Source organism: Brachionichthys hirsutus, unplaced genomic scaffold (genome assembly GCF_040956055.1).
Source record: "Brachionichthys hirsutus isolate HB-005 unplaced genomic scaffold, CSIRO-AGI_Bhir_v1 contig_1441, whole genome shotgun sequence".
NCBI lineage: Eukaryota > Metazoa > Chordata > Actinopteri > Lophiiformes > Brachionichthyidae > Brachionichthys > Brachionichthys hirsutus.
This window is the reverse complement of record NW_027180544.1, coordinates 35,968-52,527: the sequence shown is the minus strand read 5'-3', so window position 1 is coordinate 52,527 and position 16,560 is coordinate 35,968. Positions and strand designations below refer to the sequence as shown.

At 40.4% G+C, this 16,560-nt stretch overlaps 1 protein-coding gene across 1 annotated transcript in view; it reads right to left on the bottom strand.

Annotated features, from left to right (window-relative positions):
• The window catches only part of LOC137915888 (metabotropic glutamate receptor 4-like), a 68,844-nt gene that overhangs the window by 28,795 nt on the left and 23,489 nt on the right, over window positions 1–16,560 (bottom strand). The window contains exon 2 of the mRNA XM_068759007.1: window positions 8,087–8,303. Coding sequence (XP_068615108.1) covers window positions 8,087–8,303 — 217 coding nt within the window. The remainder of the gene's footprint in view (window positions 1–8,086; window positions 8,304–16,560) is intronic.

The following is a 16,560-nucleotide window of genomic DNA, read 5'->3' as shown; positions in this document are numbered from 1 at the left end:
TTCCTGCCAGGCTCTATCACTCTATTCCTCCACCCACAATCAAATTAGAAACACTCTTGGAGATGACCCATAACTTCAAACGATTCCAGTGCAATGTCTCAAATAGCACTTAAACGCTGAGCGACGCATTTTTCCTGTGAAATTTGCCAATTTCTACACTTCTTAAGCAAGTTTGAAATGTGCTGCAGAAAAAAATGTGGGGCTCATTTTCAACTTTTACAAGCAAAGGGTTTGTGAAAAGCTGCTAGATGTTCTCCTCTGCAGTGCAATGGCCACTTTCACCTGGACAAAGGACAGGCGTTCAGAGCATTGACCCAGTTGCCTGCCGTTTGTCTTGGAGACTAATGGGCGGCGGCGTTTTCTTGAGGGGCAAAATGCTTCGTTCTCCTCATTTAATGTGGGATACTTTAATTCTAAACACATTAGTCATTAGGGGGTGGGAGGAAGACGCCTCACAGAAAGGCCCCAAGTCGGATTCAAACCTGTGCCCTTTTTTCTGTGGGGAAAACAGTTGAAAGAACCAGTTTGGAACAAAATGTATGGACAGATGCATTTGCTTCCGCTGCGCCTTTGCCATGCAAGGCTCCAGGGTGATGCACTCTGGACAGTTTACATCAGAATTGTGAAAATTAAAGCCATGTATACTTCCCTTCAACACTCAGAAAAGTATATTTTTTTGTATACCAAGGTCACAAAAACCGATTCTTGGAGTACTACTGCTGAGAGCAATTGGACCTCGTTTAAACCTCGTTTAAAGCCTACTGCTGGTCTGATCTGCCAGGAGTGACAATGTGCCTGGTGATCCAGATAACAAGTGTGCAAAGGAGGAGGAAGTACGTATTGTCGATTTGGAAAAAAAAGACTTTCACAGAACGGGACAGCTAAACCAAAATAAATACCGGAAATTCAAATGAGAGCTTGTAAAAGCTGTGATAATGAAATCATTAAACTATGTATGTCTATGGAACAGGGCAAGATGTGATGTGCAGAGCTTGAAAGTGTACTGATGCAAGTGTAAAGCCACGCAAAACTGAGGACATCACAGTCCAGTTCATGATGATCAATTTCCTAATTGCATCTGGGGTGGTGTAGAGTAAAACTCCCACAGCTAAAGATTCTGCCAAACAAAATACGCTTCCATACAATGGGTAGTTAATGCCGTTTTTACTCATGACAAAATTGTCTACATAAATTAGCAGCAAATGTAATGTTGAAAAATCGGCTGTGAGATCATGATCTCAAGCCAATATTTGGATTCAAATGTTCTGATCTAGTTTTCTCATGATCCAGCATCGTCACCACCCTCTCTGATGTATCATTTTCACCAGGTTCACCAGGTTGTTGACAGTCAGACCAACGCCGGTGTTTACATAACTCCCACTTTACAAATTAAATGTTTTAAAATTCAAGTTCTTTTAGTTGAGGTTTAACATTGTGCAGTCACATCTGCTATTATTTAAAACCATTCAATATCTACCTGTGCATTAATTAACTGTTTACATAATAACTGCCATCACTTGATCCAGCTGAAGGTATCAGGGTCCAAAAAGGTTGGTGTCAAGTCTTTATAATTCCGAATCATAAAATAAGTTAGTGCCGTCCAACGTTGATAATGTGAAGCCATTCACAGAGTGCTGAGAAAATCTTATCCCTCTGACAAAAGTGATATTGATATATTCTAATAAGGATGAGCTGCATGGATTAGTTGCAGAATTGTAATCCAGATTAGTTGCTTGAGCTATCCAATTTAGTGTTTCTAATTGAATTACTTTAGGAGACAGAAAGAGAATGAACTTTATTTCAGCCTTGTAATACTTGTATTTTATTTTCTAAAAATGGACAAAACATTGAGCTATTTATTATTAAGTGTGAATTAAATATGTTACATCAGTTCACTCCTTTTCTTTTTTTTCATATTGGAAATTATTTGTAAATAAATCAAAACAAATTCACTTAAGCTCTTAAAATTCACTTAAAATTTATTACATGAATTTTCTATGTGCATCTGCTTTAGGAGCAATACATAACCATTATATCTCAAACAGAAAGCCTCTGAGTGAGAAGACGTTGGGAGATGAGTGATGATCGTGCTGCAATTTGTTTCTAGGCAATTAAGCAATGACAAGTAATGGTTTAAACTGATTGCAACAGGAAGTAGCTGAGGCACTCAGGGTCACTGCTGTTAACTTAAATAATAACTAAAGGCATGACAGGCTGACAGGCCACATGCGAGACTGACCTACAGATGAAGAGGCCGTATGGACAGAAGCAGGAACATCACTGACCGTGTTGGGATCTCTTCCCTTTGGCGGCTGCAGCCATTTAGATACAGGTGTTTAACGACTTCTTCTTCTTCCTCCTGTGGGACTTGTTGTTCTCTACTGTTTGGCCTTGGTGGAGACATGGGCTCCACTTGCTGCAATTCAGGAATCACTAGACTAGAATGTCAAATTTCATGGAAAGACCAAAGACCTGCGGGGCACGGTGGTGTAGTGGTTAGTGCCGTCTCCTCGTAGCAGGAAGGTACCTGGTTCGAATCCTATCTGTGCGGAGTTTGTATGATTTCCCCATGCCTGCATGAGTCTTCTCCGGTTTCCTCCCACCTCCAAAAACATGCAATTTAAGTGAACTGGATACTCCAAATTGTATGGGTATGAGTGTGTGCGTGACTGTTTGTGTGTCTCTGTGTAGCCCTGCAATGCACTGCCATTTGGGGTGAACACCACCTCTTGCCCATAGCAAGCAGGGATAGTCCCCAGCAACTCCCCTGACCTGCAAAAGAAAATGGATGGCTGGATGGACGTACCGAAACCCTTGGTGAATTCATCTGATAAGTAGAGACGCATTTAGCAGTGTGCTATTGACTCTTGTGCTGAAAAAACAACAAGAACACCCTTTACTTTTTCATAGTAAAGGACTCAGACACTGAAATTTTGCTGATGTCTTATTGTGGTAAATAATGATCATATTAATTATACCTTTTCGAGTGATATATGCAATAAGCAACGGAGCCAAGCTCGTGAATTATATTTTTTAAACTAAATGTAAATTATACAACAGCATGCTGTTTTTGAAGAGTTATTCCTACAGTGGGAATAAAAGGGCTCAGAGCTGAGCGCAAGACAGGCCAGGAAAGCCACAAAACATTGCTCCTATTCATCTCTTCATAGGATTCTAAAACAAGGGGGGGGAAAAAACTCTATACTTGAAATAAATTATTCAAAGAAAGACCTTCTAACAAAGACTCATGCTGAGGTTCACCCTCCTATCATAGCTTTACATTATATCGTCACAGACACAACCTTGACCCAGTATAATCTAGTCTATTCTTTATATCGACAAATAAATCACCCAGGAACAATACATGGCTCTGAGTCCCCCATCATTTTACATTGTGCTTAATCATCCCAGCTAAGTGTCGAATGCTTGTAATCCTCCTTGTCAAACAGGGACCATTAGCAGCGTTTCTCATGTTCATGTCAAGCGGGCAACTGGTTTGCCAAGAAATCTTGTTAGGGTTCTTATTGACATTGTGTTTCATTAACTCGATTAATGGCAGCTATTGGGGCAGTAATCGACATCTCTGCAGAGAGGGGCTGTCTGCAGTCAAGGATGGGACTCTAGGCTTCCTCTGACCACACTTCACTGGCCTGTTCGCTTCCAGAAGGCGGCATCCACGGAATATTATAATCATAAGTACCAAAGCAGTGAGGAACAATGAAGTAGGCGCCAGGGAACCATTAGCAACTTTCCATTTCAGAAAATACATGTGTGTGTGTGTGTGTGTGCTTTTAAATGTAGGAAATAGACCATCTTGTGTCTATATCAACCAGCAATACTTCATTTAGTACGATATACAGTAAGGGCTTAAGGAGGCTCATTATCTTAACATCCTACTTTGATTTATTCACATTATATATATATATAATATATATATATATGAAGAAGAAAATAATTTGTGCAATCTATTTTTGAAAATTAAACCAATGGGTCAACATTTGAAAAAAAATGTATGTACTTCCTCATGTCTGTGTGTATTCTACATCTGTTTTTAGATCTCGCTCCTTTTGTCTCTTTAAGAGGCGTCACATCCCGGCTCAAAGCTGAGGCGCTGCTCACCTCAAATACCTCTAGAGGGGGGCAAATATGGCCACCCATTCCTAGCTCTAGGTGCTATATTGCCCGAGAAGAATGATACCAAAACAGAGATAAAATTTAAAATAAACCCCAACTGGAATTGATATTTATAAAACATATACTTTTTTACCAGCATCAAGGGATTTGCCGGCTTAATTCCGTAGGAGTATACTGTGGTGAGCATTTCAATTAAGAGATCAAACGGAATGGTAATCGCTTGGCAGTAAAATATCTAGTGACTAATATCTGTTGCTCTTTTAGAGCCAATTGCTTTGATTTGATGTACGTGTCGATTGGAGAGACGTGTCTCCACTCCGGTTGGAGCTGGAGCAGGGCCTGAATTAGCTGCGTGATAATAACTTGGCAGAGTCTTCTTCTTCTTGGATGTGGAAATAAATGTAAAAGCGTAATGCGATTGAGTGAAGATGCATATGTTTTTCGTCATTGGATGAGAATAAAACATAATAGCTACAAAGACAGAAATCTGCCAATAGCATGCAAGGTACAGATTAGTGTTATTATATCTAACAATTATTGCCATCTAACCCCGAGGTCTGACCTAAATGCTTCAAATCTGCTGCAGTTCCCACGATGAGCGTGACAATCAGTACTATGCAGGTCTTGAGTAGTGTTCCAGCTGAATTTCCCCCTAATGAAATAACAATAATAAGCTTTATTTTGTCATTCACTGTTGGCCACTATAAACACATCAAACAAAATTTGATTGGATTGAAATGTGCTCAATAATTACTTCATCATATATGCTTGTTTCTATGAAATATTTGTTTTGTAGACTCGAAATTGGATTTGGAAAATGGACAAGAAGTTATTTAAAGCAATGAAAATTCCTCCTGGAATTGGCTTCCAGGAGGAAGGAAGGAAGGAAATGCATCATTAGACGATGCTGATAATTTAGAGTTTCTTTAAGTAACACTGAATATGAGCTTCAAGCATTCTTTGAATCTAAATTATCCAGCAGAATGAATAAAGGACACTGTAGGTGATGCTACCGGCGGTATGTGTAACTATCGAGTGACTTGGGCAATCTTCTACTGATTGAATGTAATCCATCCGCCTACAGCCTTGGAAACAATTTGAACAGACATGTCTTACCTGACTTTTCACTCCGGATAACATCATGTTGAAGACACTGAATCCAGCATCACTTTCTCCCCATCCCGCAGCTGTGCCTGACTTGTGCCCAGACAATTAAGTGATCAGAGAGGGACTGACATAATTGATGAGCAGCTACAGCCAAGCTCGTCTCATTCTGTGCAGACACAGAGCAAGCCAGCGTCGAGACTGGGTCACCTTCAAGTCTTATCCTTTTAATTACGCTGGTACTCAGCCAACCACAACTCTTAAGCTCCTTGGGAAACCCTTCAGCAGAGTAATTTGTTGGAGATGAGTAAATATCAAGGGAGGACAATCTGAAGACTTGTACTTTAATAATAAATTAAAAAAATCTCGATATGTGGAAGATGCATTGGACAGATTCCTTTTCTAAAATCCAACCTTGCTTTCTGTCATAAAATGATGATTGAACCTGTGTGTATCGCTCCCAAATTCACACTCTGAGAGCTGCCAGATCCTAGATCAGATTTGATTATTCATTCATTCATCTTCTGAACAGATATGTCCTTTACGACGTCGCGGGTCGTGCTGGAGCCTTTCCCAGCAGTCAATGGACGAGAGGCGGGGGTACACCCTGGACAAGCCCCCGGTTCATCGCAGGGCCACACATAGACAGACAATCATTCACACACACTCATGGGCAATTTAGTGTAACCAATTCACCTAATTTGCCTGTTTTTGGTAGTGGGTGGAAGCCGGAGAACCCGGAGAGAACCCGGAGAGATCCCACGCAGACAGGGGGAGCACATGCAAACTCCTCACTGAAAGGCCGCGAGTCAGATTCGAACTTCTTGCTATGAGGCAACAGCACTAACCACTGTGCCACCGTGCTTCCCACATTTGATTATATTATATATGTAATAAATGAGTTTGAAATAAATCAACTTTTAGAAGGACAACCTAATTCATGATTGGAAAATAGGCAAATGTGTAAATACATTTTGATTTAAGGACACTGCTTACGAACACATCCTGCAGAAACAGAATTGCATGATGTCACTAACTCCTTCGAGTTGAAGAGCAGTGTCAAACCTGTGGGATGGATGTGGTGTGGAAGATGGACTGGTTGTACGGTTCCTGTTATGCCAGTGATTTGATTGGTTTATTTACTCAAAGGCTGTTTATAGTCCTCATGACGTAAGAATTATGGCTCATGTTGTACGTAATCAGATTTGCATCTATGCATTTCATAAACAAAACAACTAACACCTTTATCAGAAATGCTGTAAATTGCTGTCTGCTCAGCATTTGGAAAACGGAATACTGGACCCCATGAACGTTTATATTGAGACTAAATGGTGTGTTGATAATTAACTGTTGCTCACTGCCAATAAGGAGCGCAATGTTAAAAAGACATGGGCTATGTCAATGGTGCTGAAGAAGAACAACAAACAGTTCCTCCTGGGAATTAAAATCAGAGACAACCTGCAATGAGCATCCAGCGTTTCCACCATGTAAAACACTCAGAGGCAACTCATTAAAGTAACTTCAGACGTTTAGATTTCTAATATTTAAAAAGTAGAAATATATTAAAGCATTCTGACAATGATCATCGTAAACTGGGATGGATGATCCTAGACACAGACTGGGAGGTACAGCAGATGATTAAACCTCATACAGCATCAACGGTAAATGTACTCAGTATCTATGATATTGGAGAGATGAGATTTCAGCTCGGGGGACACTAAAAGATGGCATTCACCCTATCCACGGTCAGCTCAGCCAGCTGTCATCTGGCAAAAGATTCCAAAGCATCCACTGCCATACCAACAGAGCTGCTTCCTCAGGCTGTGAATTTCCTGAACTCCTCAGACAACATTTAAAAAAATCCTTAATGAATAATTTCATATGGTTTTGGTGTAGCATTGATGCGTACTCACAGTCAACTCTGAGTCTTTATTTTGATAAAATATTTTTGCTGCAGATTTTAATTCTTACAATTGTTTTATCAGAATAAAATCATAATGTCCCAAAGGTATGATGGTCTATTTAGTTCTATGTAGATTTTTTTTTCTTTGCAAAAACCAATCAAGATGTAATTTTGATCAATCTTTGTTTTGACATGAGTGATGGCATCTTTTCAGGATTATTCCCTGGGAGTTCCATCCTAAGCAAAGGTCACCCTTTGTTCTAGTCTCTTCTGAAAATAAATTCTCAGTTCTTATCCTGAATACCAAATTTCCCCATCACTTCTTAATCTCCTCTATTTCCTTCACCAACATGCCCATTGAGGTCTGCTCCAATCACGACTCTCTCACTGCTCGGGATGCTCTGAACCACTTCATCCAAGTCACTTCAGAACTTCTCCTTCTCCTCTAACTCACATCCTACCTGTGGAGCGTATCCACTATGCTCCACAGTCCATGCTCTTAACCCTAAACTCTCCCATTCCCTCTTCTCTCACTGTGGATGTACCCATCTTCCTCTTCATCGTCTCTGTCTTCAAACCACAGTAGCACAATTTCCAGCATTTATCCAGGCTTGGGACCGGCTCAAGAGAGAAACTGGCAATGCTAAGTTAGCTCCTGCTAACTGCACTACCCGTGCTATGGCTGCATTAGTTGTTCACGGCATAAATACACAAACTGTGCTGTTTTCAGCCTTTATAGTCTGAGATGAGTCATGTTTAAGCCCGTGCCTCTGGCTTCTTGTATGTTATAGATTCAAAGCCAACATTTTACCGCATTCATTGATTTCTGCTTGCATGTCTCCCAGTTTCACAATTTTTTACATTGCAGAATGCTTGGAGGGAACATTATATTCCTGTGCCTGGTGCTACAAAGAGAGAATGATATATGAGGCAGGGTGTACTCACCATCCTCCCGAGACCTCTGAATGAAAGCATCGACGCCGCTTTCTCCATAGTTCCCCTCTGAGGCCACTGTGGAGACATAGTTCCAATGCATGGCCTTTACGATGTCCACCATGGCCTGGGCCTGGTAGGTGTCTGGAGGCACCACGCGAGAGAAGAAGTCATAGCGGGTGTTGTCACTGAGCTCTGGCGCTGTGGAGGCATAGCTCACCTGAGGTATCTGCACAGTAAAAAAAAAGTTTACAGTGCTTTAGACTTATTAAAGGGGAAGAAAAATACAGGCAAACATTACCTTTTAACCGTAATAGAAAGTGCTTTCCAAAGAAATACAATTCAGTCTGAAAAAATATAATAGAGGAGGACACATAGAAATGAAAGAGATAATATGATTGCATATTGTTAAAAAATATTTAAATGAAAATAATTATTCTAGAACAGCACTGTGGAGACATAGATAAATTGTTTTTATGGGGGGGGGGGGGGGGGGTTGTTCCTGGTCTTTGGTGCATCCAAACTCCCTGCTGCTTGTATAAGTTTAGTTTTGGCTCAGAGGATAGTTAGGATTCCCATCCAAGACCATCTGAGACCTCTGGATGGGGATGGAACAGGGATTAGATCAACTGTTACAGTAATGACGGTAAACGGCCCTTTGGGGCGATCACCTCATAAACAGAGACGACAGACAGACAGACAGACAGATAGATAGATGGATAGAAAGCCTAGTCTGTAGCGACCACAGGTCTGTGGTTGTGCTTTGGTTTATTCTCACAGGGGAACATTTTCAGGGATTTACACCTTGCAGGTTTAGTAATATGCAAACTGTGTTTGTGTAGATGGAATATTTTATCCATCTGGCACACAATGATTCACCAAACAGAATCTAGAGCTGTTTCCTGGTAATAATACACAGTGTGTGTTTTACACAAGGATCTGATATCATACTCTTAAAATATAGCGATAGTCCACTAAGTGGGACATTGGTAGAAATGAAAACAACTCTGCTTTTCTCTTACATGCCTCTTTTGATATATGCAGCAGTGAGTGAGCATGAATTTAACACCCTGACTGCAGACAAGCTGTGATACAGAATACATGCAGATAATACAGACTAGAAAATATGATCATCACCGCATTCTATGTGATGCTGTGTTGTGGACATCAGTGACCAGCAGCACTGGGTACTCGGTAAACAGCCCGCCTGTGTCTTTGCTGTAGAAGTTACCAGCCTTCATATTGACTGCTTTTAACCTGACGTTTGAGTTTAAATTACATAATGTAATGTATGGAGCAATAATAAAATAAAAAACAAGAAAAACTGGTAAACATAACATAGCAAATACTGACAATATTTATTTCATTTTAATATGCTTATGTGGCAGCTGATCCTTCACAACGGACCTTTATCTAGACATTAAAGCTTTTAATTCCACACTGATACATACATTTTTTGCTTATGTGCCAAATAACGTTATAGTTAATGTGTAGTAGGATCACAGCTTGAGAAGTATCTGCTTTTTCAATGTACTAACTTCTCCTGTTCTCAAATCCTCCTCCTGCAATCAGCTCATTCCGGTCACCTGTGCTCCTTTGCTCACCTGCAGCTAATCTCGCGTCAGCCTGGACACTACTTATGCTCTGCTCCTGCCACACCCATCCGCCAGATTGTTTAGTGATAATTCCAGCTTTCGAGATTGACCTCCCGTGTTTCTGCCCTGCCTGATCCTCTGGTTCTGTTTCTTTGCCTGCTCCTTTGGCTCTGTCTGCCAGTCGGTTCTGATTACCCGGCTTGTAAACTCTGCCTGTCTTCTGGAACTGTCTTATTTGGAGTAATAAAGCTCAGTTATTGGATTTCCCTTCTACTGTCGTGCATTTGGGTTCTTCCCTGCCTTGGTCTGTGACGAGTATTAACCGTATGGGGTTATATAATCTCCTGCGTTTCTCTGTCTCTCCGTCCGTTAGCAAGATGATGGTCGTTCCTCATTCCATTTTTCTGCTCCCAGACTGGAATGAACTGCAACAATCATTGAAACTTTGTACCTGATTTCCTTTCTCTACATTCAAACTCTCCTTAAAATCCGTGGTTACTGATGAGTGTAGATGTTCGTAAACTGTAACTGTACTGTGTGTTTATTACCTGAGGCGAGGCGGAGGTTATGTAATCGCCACCGTTTGTCTGCCCGTCTGTTAGCAAGATAACTCTAAACGTTCAGGACGGATCTGGATGGTGTAAAGATACCAAGAACATTTTAGAACATATTTGTGATGATCCAGGTCACCATGTGGCTGGTGCAAATCAAATTACCGGTAGTAGGGGAATGAGCTGCTTGGCAGAGGTCTGCGCTCTCTGTGCTTTCCTAGTTACTGATTTGGTTTGATTTTTATTTTTCTTTCATCATGTGGGTTAATAATGACAACGACAGTGAATGCCCAAATGAAGAGCATCATCACAAAACAAATGTGTGTTTACATGAAAGAGTATGAGGCATGTTAGTCTTTCATTGCTTCATGGTTTTGTTTTGTTTTTGCAGTCTTTTCCACTGCCTGTCCGAGTTAACCCCAGCCTGGTTTGAGAAGTATCCAAAAAGACAGGGTGGAGGCTGAATAGGAATTTCACTTTAGCAACAAGACCTTAAAATGCTCCCCACCCCCCATTTGGGCCTCAGCGGGGCAAAAACATGAAATAATGATATGGAAAGCATGATAATGGACCGGAGTGTAGCCATGGACTCGAAGACATCGGAAGTGGAAGCAAGTTTTAAAATAAATATCACAACTTTATTTGCAACCTGCCTTGTAAATCCGTCAGCCACAACACCCGGCGCGCCCGCCGAGTGAAAAGCTGTTCAACTTGTTACGGCTATTAACGGGTTCAAATCTGGACCAGAAATAGCAGATCCCTGAAACACGAAGCCCGTTCTTGTGAAAGTGAAGTTGTTGTTTTCTGAATGACATTCACACATTAGCGTGTCTGCAGCTCGATCTGTGAGTTTCAGAGTTTCTGATACAGTTTAATGTCATTTGGACTGTGATGGTGGAAAAACTGCAGCACAAGTATCTGCTCAATCCTGAAAGGTCTGATGGATAATTAAAAAATTAGCCCCTAGCGACATTGCTGCCAGCTCAGCTGAGCATCCTGTTGAGTTGAAGAGCAGCTTAATGATGAAAATGTTGGGACTTGAGATGGAGGTGCAGTACCTTTCTCTGCAAAATATTCTACAATGCAAAATAGCTGACTCTATTTGCATGTATAATCCAGATACCTGACAGATCCTAGCGACCTGCAGTGCGGTCCAAACGCAGTGCATCTGTTGCAATCAGATAACGTGGATGGCTGGACATAGCTTATCCTTAGCACTTGGCAATCTCATTCCTCAGAAGAATGTTGAATTTCAACAAGTATAGGAAAGATGCCTGTTCCCTCATGTCCATATGAGAGTAGTGCAAATCAATTTCTAAACTCATCCTGTATAGTAATGCAATGTGGGCTGAAATGTCTGGTAGAAATGTGCTGGACTTTCTGTGAGTTTTATCTGCGCTAACCTTCATTTGTTAAAATCTCCCAAATCAGAATAATGCAATCTCGGGTTTACCATCCTGTATCCTTCTTCCGCCTGTTGTTTCTACTTTCTGGAGTCGATGCTGTAACATTGTGCTTTGTGTTGGATTAAAGAGGACAGATGTACTCATCACTGTGTTGTGTATTTACTGTTTTATCATTCTAAAGGTCACTTGCAAAGGCTTGCCTCAGGGTATCAGTTTGGTTTTCTAATTTTGAAGTATAATTCTCGCCATGTTTTTTGTTTTTCCTCTACCGACCAGTCAAATTATTCAATCCTGTAAATGCAATGCCATTTTCATTATTCGATTATGCAACTTTCCAGGAACAACTGGAGAAGAATCTGCAAATTAACAATAACTATAAAATGTTGTTTCTGTGCAAGCTTGACGTCTGAGACCTGGATTTCATGATTTCATTAATTGGATCACATTTTTATAATTCAGTTTTAACTCCTGCACAAATTTGTCTCTGGACAGTTCCTGCCAACATAAAAAGAAGTAATGTAAATGCTGCAGCGGGGGATGGGAGTGGACCCCTTAGAGTCCAACACACTACTTTAGTTTAGCAGGCTTTCTCCGTAATTGCTACCAGCTGCTGTTGACACTGAGGGTAGATCTTAGTTTCACTTTGTTCCTGCATAATGTTACAACAAAACAGATTCTCATTGTTCTCGCAAAGAACACAATGGTGAAATGTGTTTGTTTTATTTCATTCAGACTGATGCAATCTGATGTTTTGTAGAGCCAGTGGCAATAAATTGTGCATTATCTCAATTATTTGGTTGGCTGCACAAACGTCTGTCATCTGTGTTAGTGGGTTTATTCTGGTGTACTGCATGGCCCACAATTGTTTTGTTTGTTTTATTTTTCAGTATAAAATGGTTCAATTGGTCAAAAAATGTTTGTAGTTTAAATAAGGATTTAATGTATTTATTGTTTTTAATTTCAGGGAAATTAAAAACAATGTTAATAAAGTTATTATTTGTTGTAAGTTGATCTATTATTGTTGTTGTTCTTTATTGTTAATGAAGATGCAATGTTACAGAAAATAGTTGAGAAGCACTGGGTTAGTCAACTATTAATGGAGCATTTATGGTAAACTGAGACTAATTTCTGGATCTTCAGATATCATCGCATAGAATGACCAGTTTACCTCCTGTCAAAGTGTTCAGTTCAGAGAGAGAGAGAGTTCGTGCTCCAGAACTTATTAGAATAATATGTAGCTCACCCGTCTTTATCTTCCACAGACACTCCCATCATGTATGCTTCTATCATGCAGATCATTCTGGAGAACGAGAGTCTCTCTGCTGCCTACATCAGCCTCTCAGAGGTGGTCTCCGGTTCAAACAACCTTTTTTTTTTTAATTGAGCAAATACTGCTGTAGATGGAACAATAAAGTGAGGAGAAAGGCGGATGTGGTTTCCTTAACATGTTTGTGGTCAAACTGGGAAAAAACTCAACTATCTCGTTGATGTGAAATACTCATCAGAAATGTGCAACCAAGTCAGTGTTTTCTCCACTGCATGACTTTGTGTAACAGAGGTTCCGAAGATTAGAGCTGCTGCCATAGCAGGATTACAACACATGAGCAGAAACACAGCTGAATAGTAAAATGTGACCTTGCACGCTGGGGATGTGGATGTTTCTGTGCATGTTTTTTGATGAGGGAAATTCCAGATTTTGACTTTTGTATCATGTTTGTAGTTTTGCATGCTGAGAACAGCTTTTGCATGCTGTCATCACTTTGATTTCGTGTGGAATTGATGATAAAAATTACTTTCCTTTTACTTAGAAGAGTTTCAGGTTCGGCCTGACATTGTGAAACAAGCACTGACGTCAGCAGCTTAGATGTTACTCCCACAAGCCTTCACACTAAAAAATAGTCACCCTAAATTATCAATGATTTACTGTGAAAGTTCCAAAATGAAAATATGCCTTTGTTGCAAGAAAAGCTGAATTTTGAGAATATTTGTACATGCCATAGAACCCTATAGCATATAATGAGCTGTTCGGTTATTCCACCTTATGAAGGAGCAGGTCAACCTCTCGAGGAATGGAATGTTCTTTCTGTTGTTAGGCACTGTGAGGTTTTTGTGCTGAAACATTTAAAGCAATCAAAAGAAGGTACTTTAGTTCCTCAGAAAAATATGCAACTTGAAAGGAATTCTGCATGCAGTCAGAAACATTTGCAAAGTTTTGCATTCTAAAAGGAATCAATTGACACAGGTTAGATTAAAGTCTGAAAGATAAAGATGGCCATACCTTAACACAAGTTCCGGTGCTATAGAACGTGTGATACACAAAATGCTGATAAAGAAAACATTCAATCTAAGGTTGAGTGTCTTGTTTAATATTATGAAAAAGGTCTGCGTTCTGCTCTTTTCCAATTTCCTCTAGACTGAGGAATGTCAGTGTAATATGGCAGATTAACTTACACTGTATTATCATATATAATAAAATCAGCAATAAGACCAACAAAATTGTAGTCATGCTTCCACTTGAGGCAACTCCTGCCAACTTCAGCCTGATCTGCAGGCTTAAAAGCTCTGTGCATTCAAACCATGTCCAATCTTTGTTCTTTTAAAAACACCTTTGATCTTAGATAGCAGGAAAAAAAAATTCAATATAGAACCACAATGTACAGTGCGATCCAAACTCAATAATGAGGGTTCTCTCCGGTCCCCTCGGATGTTGAAGATACTTCAAGGTTCTCTGAAGGACTTCTGTGCTAAACATAGCTCCCCCATCTGTTTAAACTTTAAGACAGCGTGTGCGGAATCGACTCTCTCTCTGCTCCCCTCTCCAGACATCAGAGACCAAACCTTTAGTGACCCTTTATTCAAGCCACTGAAGTTGTAGCAGCCATTGCTGATGCATGAGGGAGCTGACTGCTGCCTAACACAAGTTCACACGCACTACAACACAGTGCAAACAAATACTGGTCCTTCCAAATATCTTCTTAAAATTGTTGCTGTTCAGCTGTATTGAGAAAACAGGAAGACTGTATTTCCATTGTCACAGAGGATGTCTCCCAGTATGAGTTTTAGAAGATCGCAATCGGACCCGCTCCGGTGTCATGGATCCAGTCCTCATGTTATCCATCACTGTCTGATACGGATAGATACAGACGGACACCTCTGCCTTCCCACCAAGTGAAGCATGTCATTCAAACTTGTGGAGGAGTTATAGAGTTACGGTTTCACTGCATCATGTGTACACAAACACACACACACACACACACACACACATCTGCACAATAATGGAATAAGGTCTAAGAGGAGTTCTGCCCACATTGCCAACTGTTATATCCACCCTCTTTTACCAATTTGGTTTCCTTACATCACACGCTGGCGGGCACTCTTCTTTTCAAACAAGTCAAAATACAGATTTCACAGATCCTTTACACCGGAGTATTTAAATCATCACCCCAGGCTACCAGATCACACTCCATTTAGATGTTAGAGAGGATAAGTGCACTACAGATCAGCAGCAACACACACCAATGGACCAATCACTGCAAATCATTTCTGCATTAACCTCAGCATGTATGATACTATAGGTATGTCTACTAATGATTAGTTTACATATAGATCTGCTGAAGGTGATGGCTCAAAAAAATAAAGTACTTCCAAAATCTCTCTGATAACAAGGGCTGCAGTGAAGTTTGTTTGTTACGATATAAGAGGCATCAATTTATAAATATCTCTAAAGATTTAGAAAGCAGCCATCAGAATCAGCTGTGCAAAAGGATTAAATCAGCAGGTGGACTAAAGATAAACAGAATCCAATGCATTTCCCTTTGAGAAAGGAAGTGGAGCTGATTCTCTTTGTGTCACCTTGAAGTCTACACAGTCTCTGCTGGAGACTTAATTGCAGATTATTCTGCTCCTAATCTGAATTTTTATATGATAATGTGGCTCAGTTATTCTCTCTGAAATCAACTCCAAAAAATATGATCCAGCCAGATGGACAAAACAAGGTGATATTCCCTTACACAGATGTCAGCCCTCTATATCAGGGGTCCCCAACCGCCGGGCCGCGGCCCGGCCGCAAAGAAAGGACAACTAATGTATACAATTTCCGTTGTATCAATTATTAGCGTCTAAAAGGTGTTTTATTTTGAAAAACACAAAAAAGAAATATCAATAATAATTATTATTAGCAGCAGATGGGTTTATGACTGATATCTATATAGCCAGAGCTATGAGGAGATGCTAACATCTGGGCAGTGGCCAGCATCCTCACTCTGGAGTGTGTAAAAAAAAAGAAAAAAAGAAAATGGCATAAAGAAAAGCACTTCCAGTATTATTTTTCTACAAATGAAGACAAATCCAAGCAGACAGTATAACATTTACACCAGTCACACTCGTGTGTCCTTTTCCGCAGCATACAGCACACGGGGGATGCGCCTGCTCTGCAATGTGCACGGTTGATCATCTGTCACAAACACTGATGCAACCGGTAAGACATCAGCGTGGCCCTTTTCGTGATGACAAATAGCCACAAGCATTAAAGATAACGCCCCTCTCAGCAAAGTCGCAGCCCTGGTTCACAAGGCCCCTGAGATAAGAAAACAACACGTAACAAACCATATGGTTGTTAAAAAAAAATACTCCACAGATACGCATATCCTCTGCCAACACGCCCACCAGGTAGCTAATGAGGAGGACGTTTTAGGGATGCTTTAAGCCAGATCAAGGATGGAACTCAAACTTCAAAAAAATGAGTGGAAGCAAAAGTTAAGACAAATGCTCAAGACAGATTTTTATCCACCCGCGCTCCATGGCTCTGAGAACCTCCACCAGTATCCAATAAAATGTTAAATCACAACAAATAGTCAAAGGTATTAATCACGGTTATAAAATAAAAGACCAAATCTACCAGGTCTTGTTTTCTCATCTGTGCTTAAAAGCCCCTG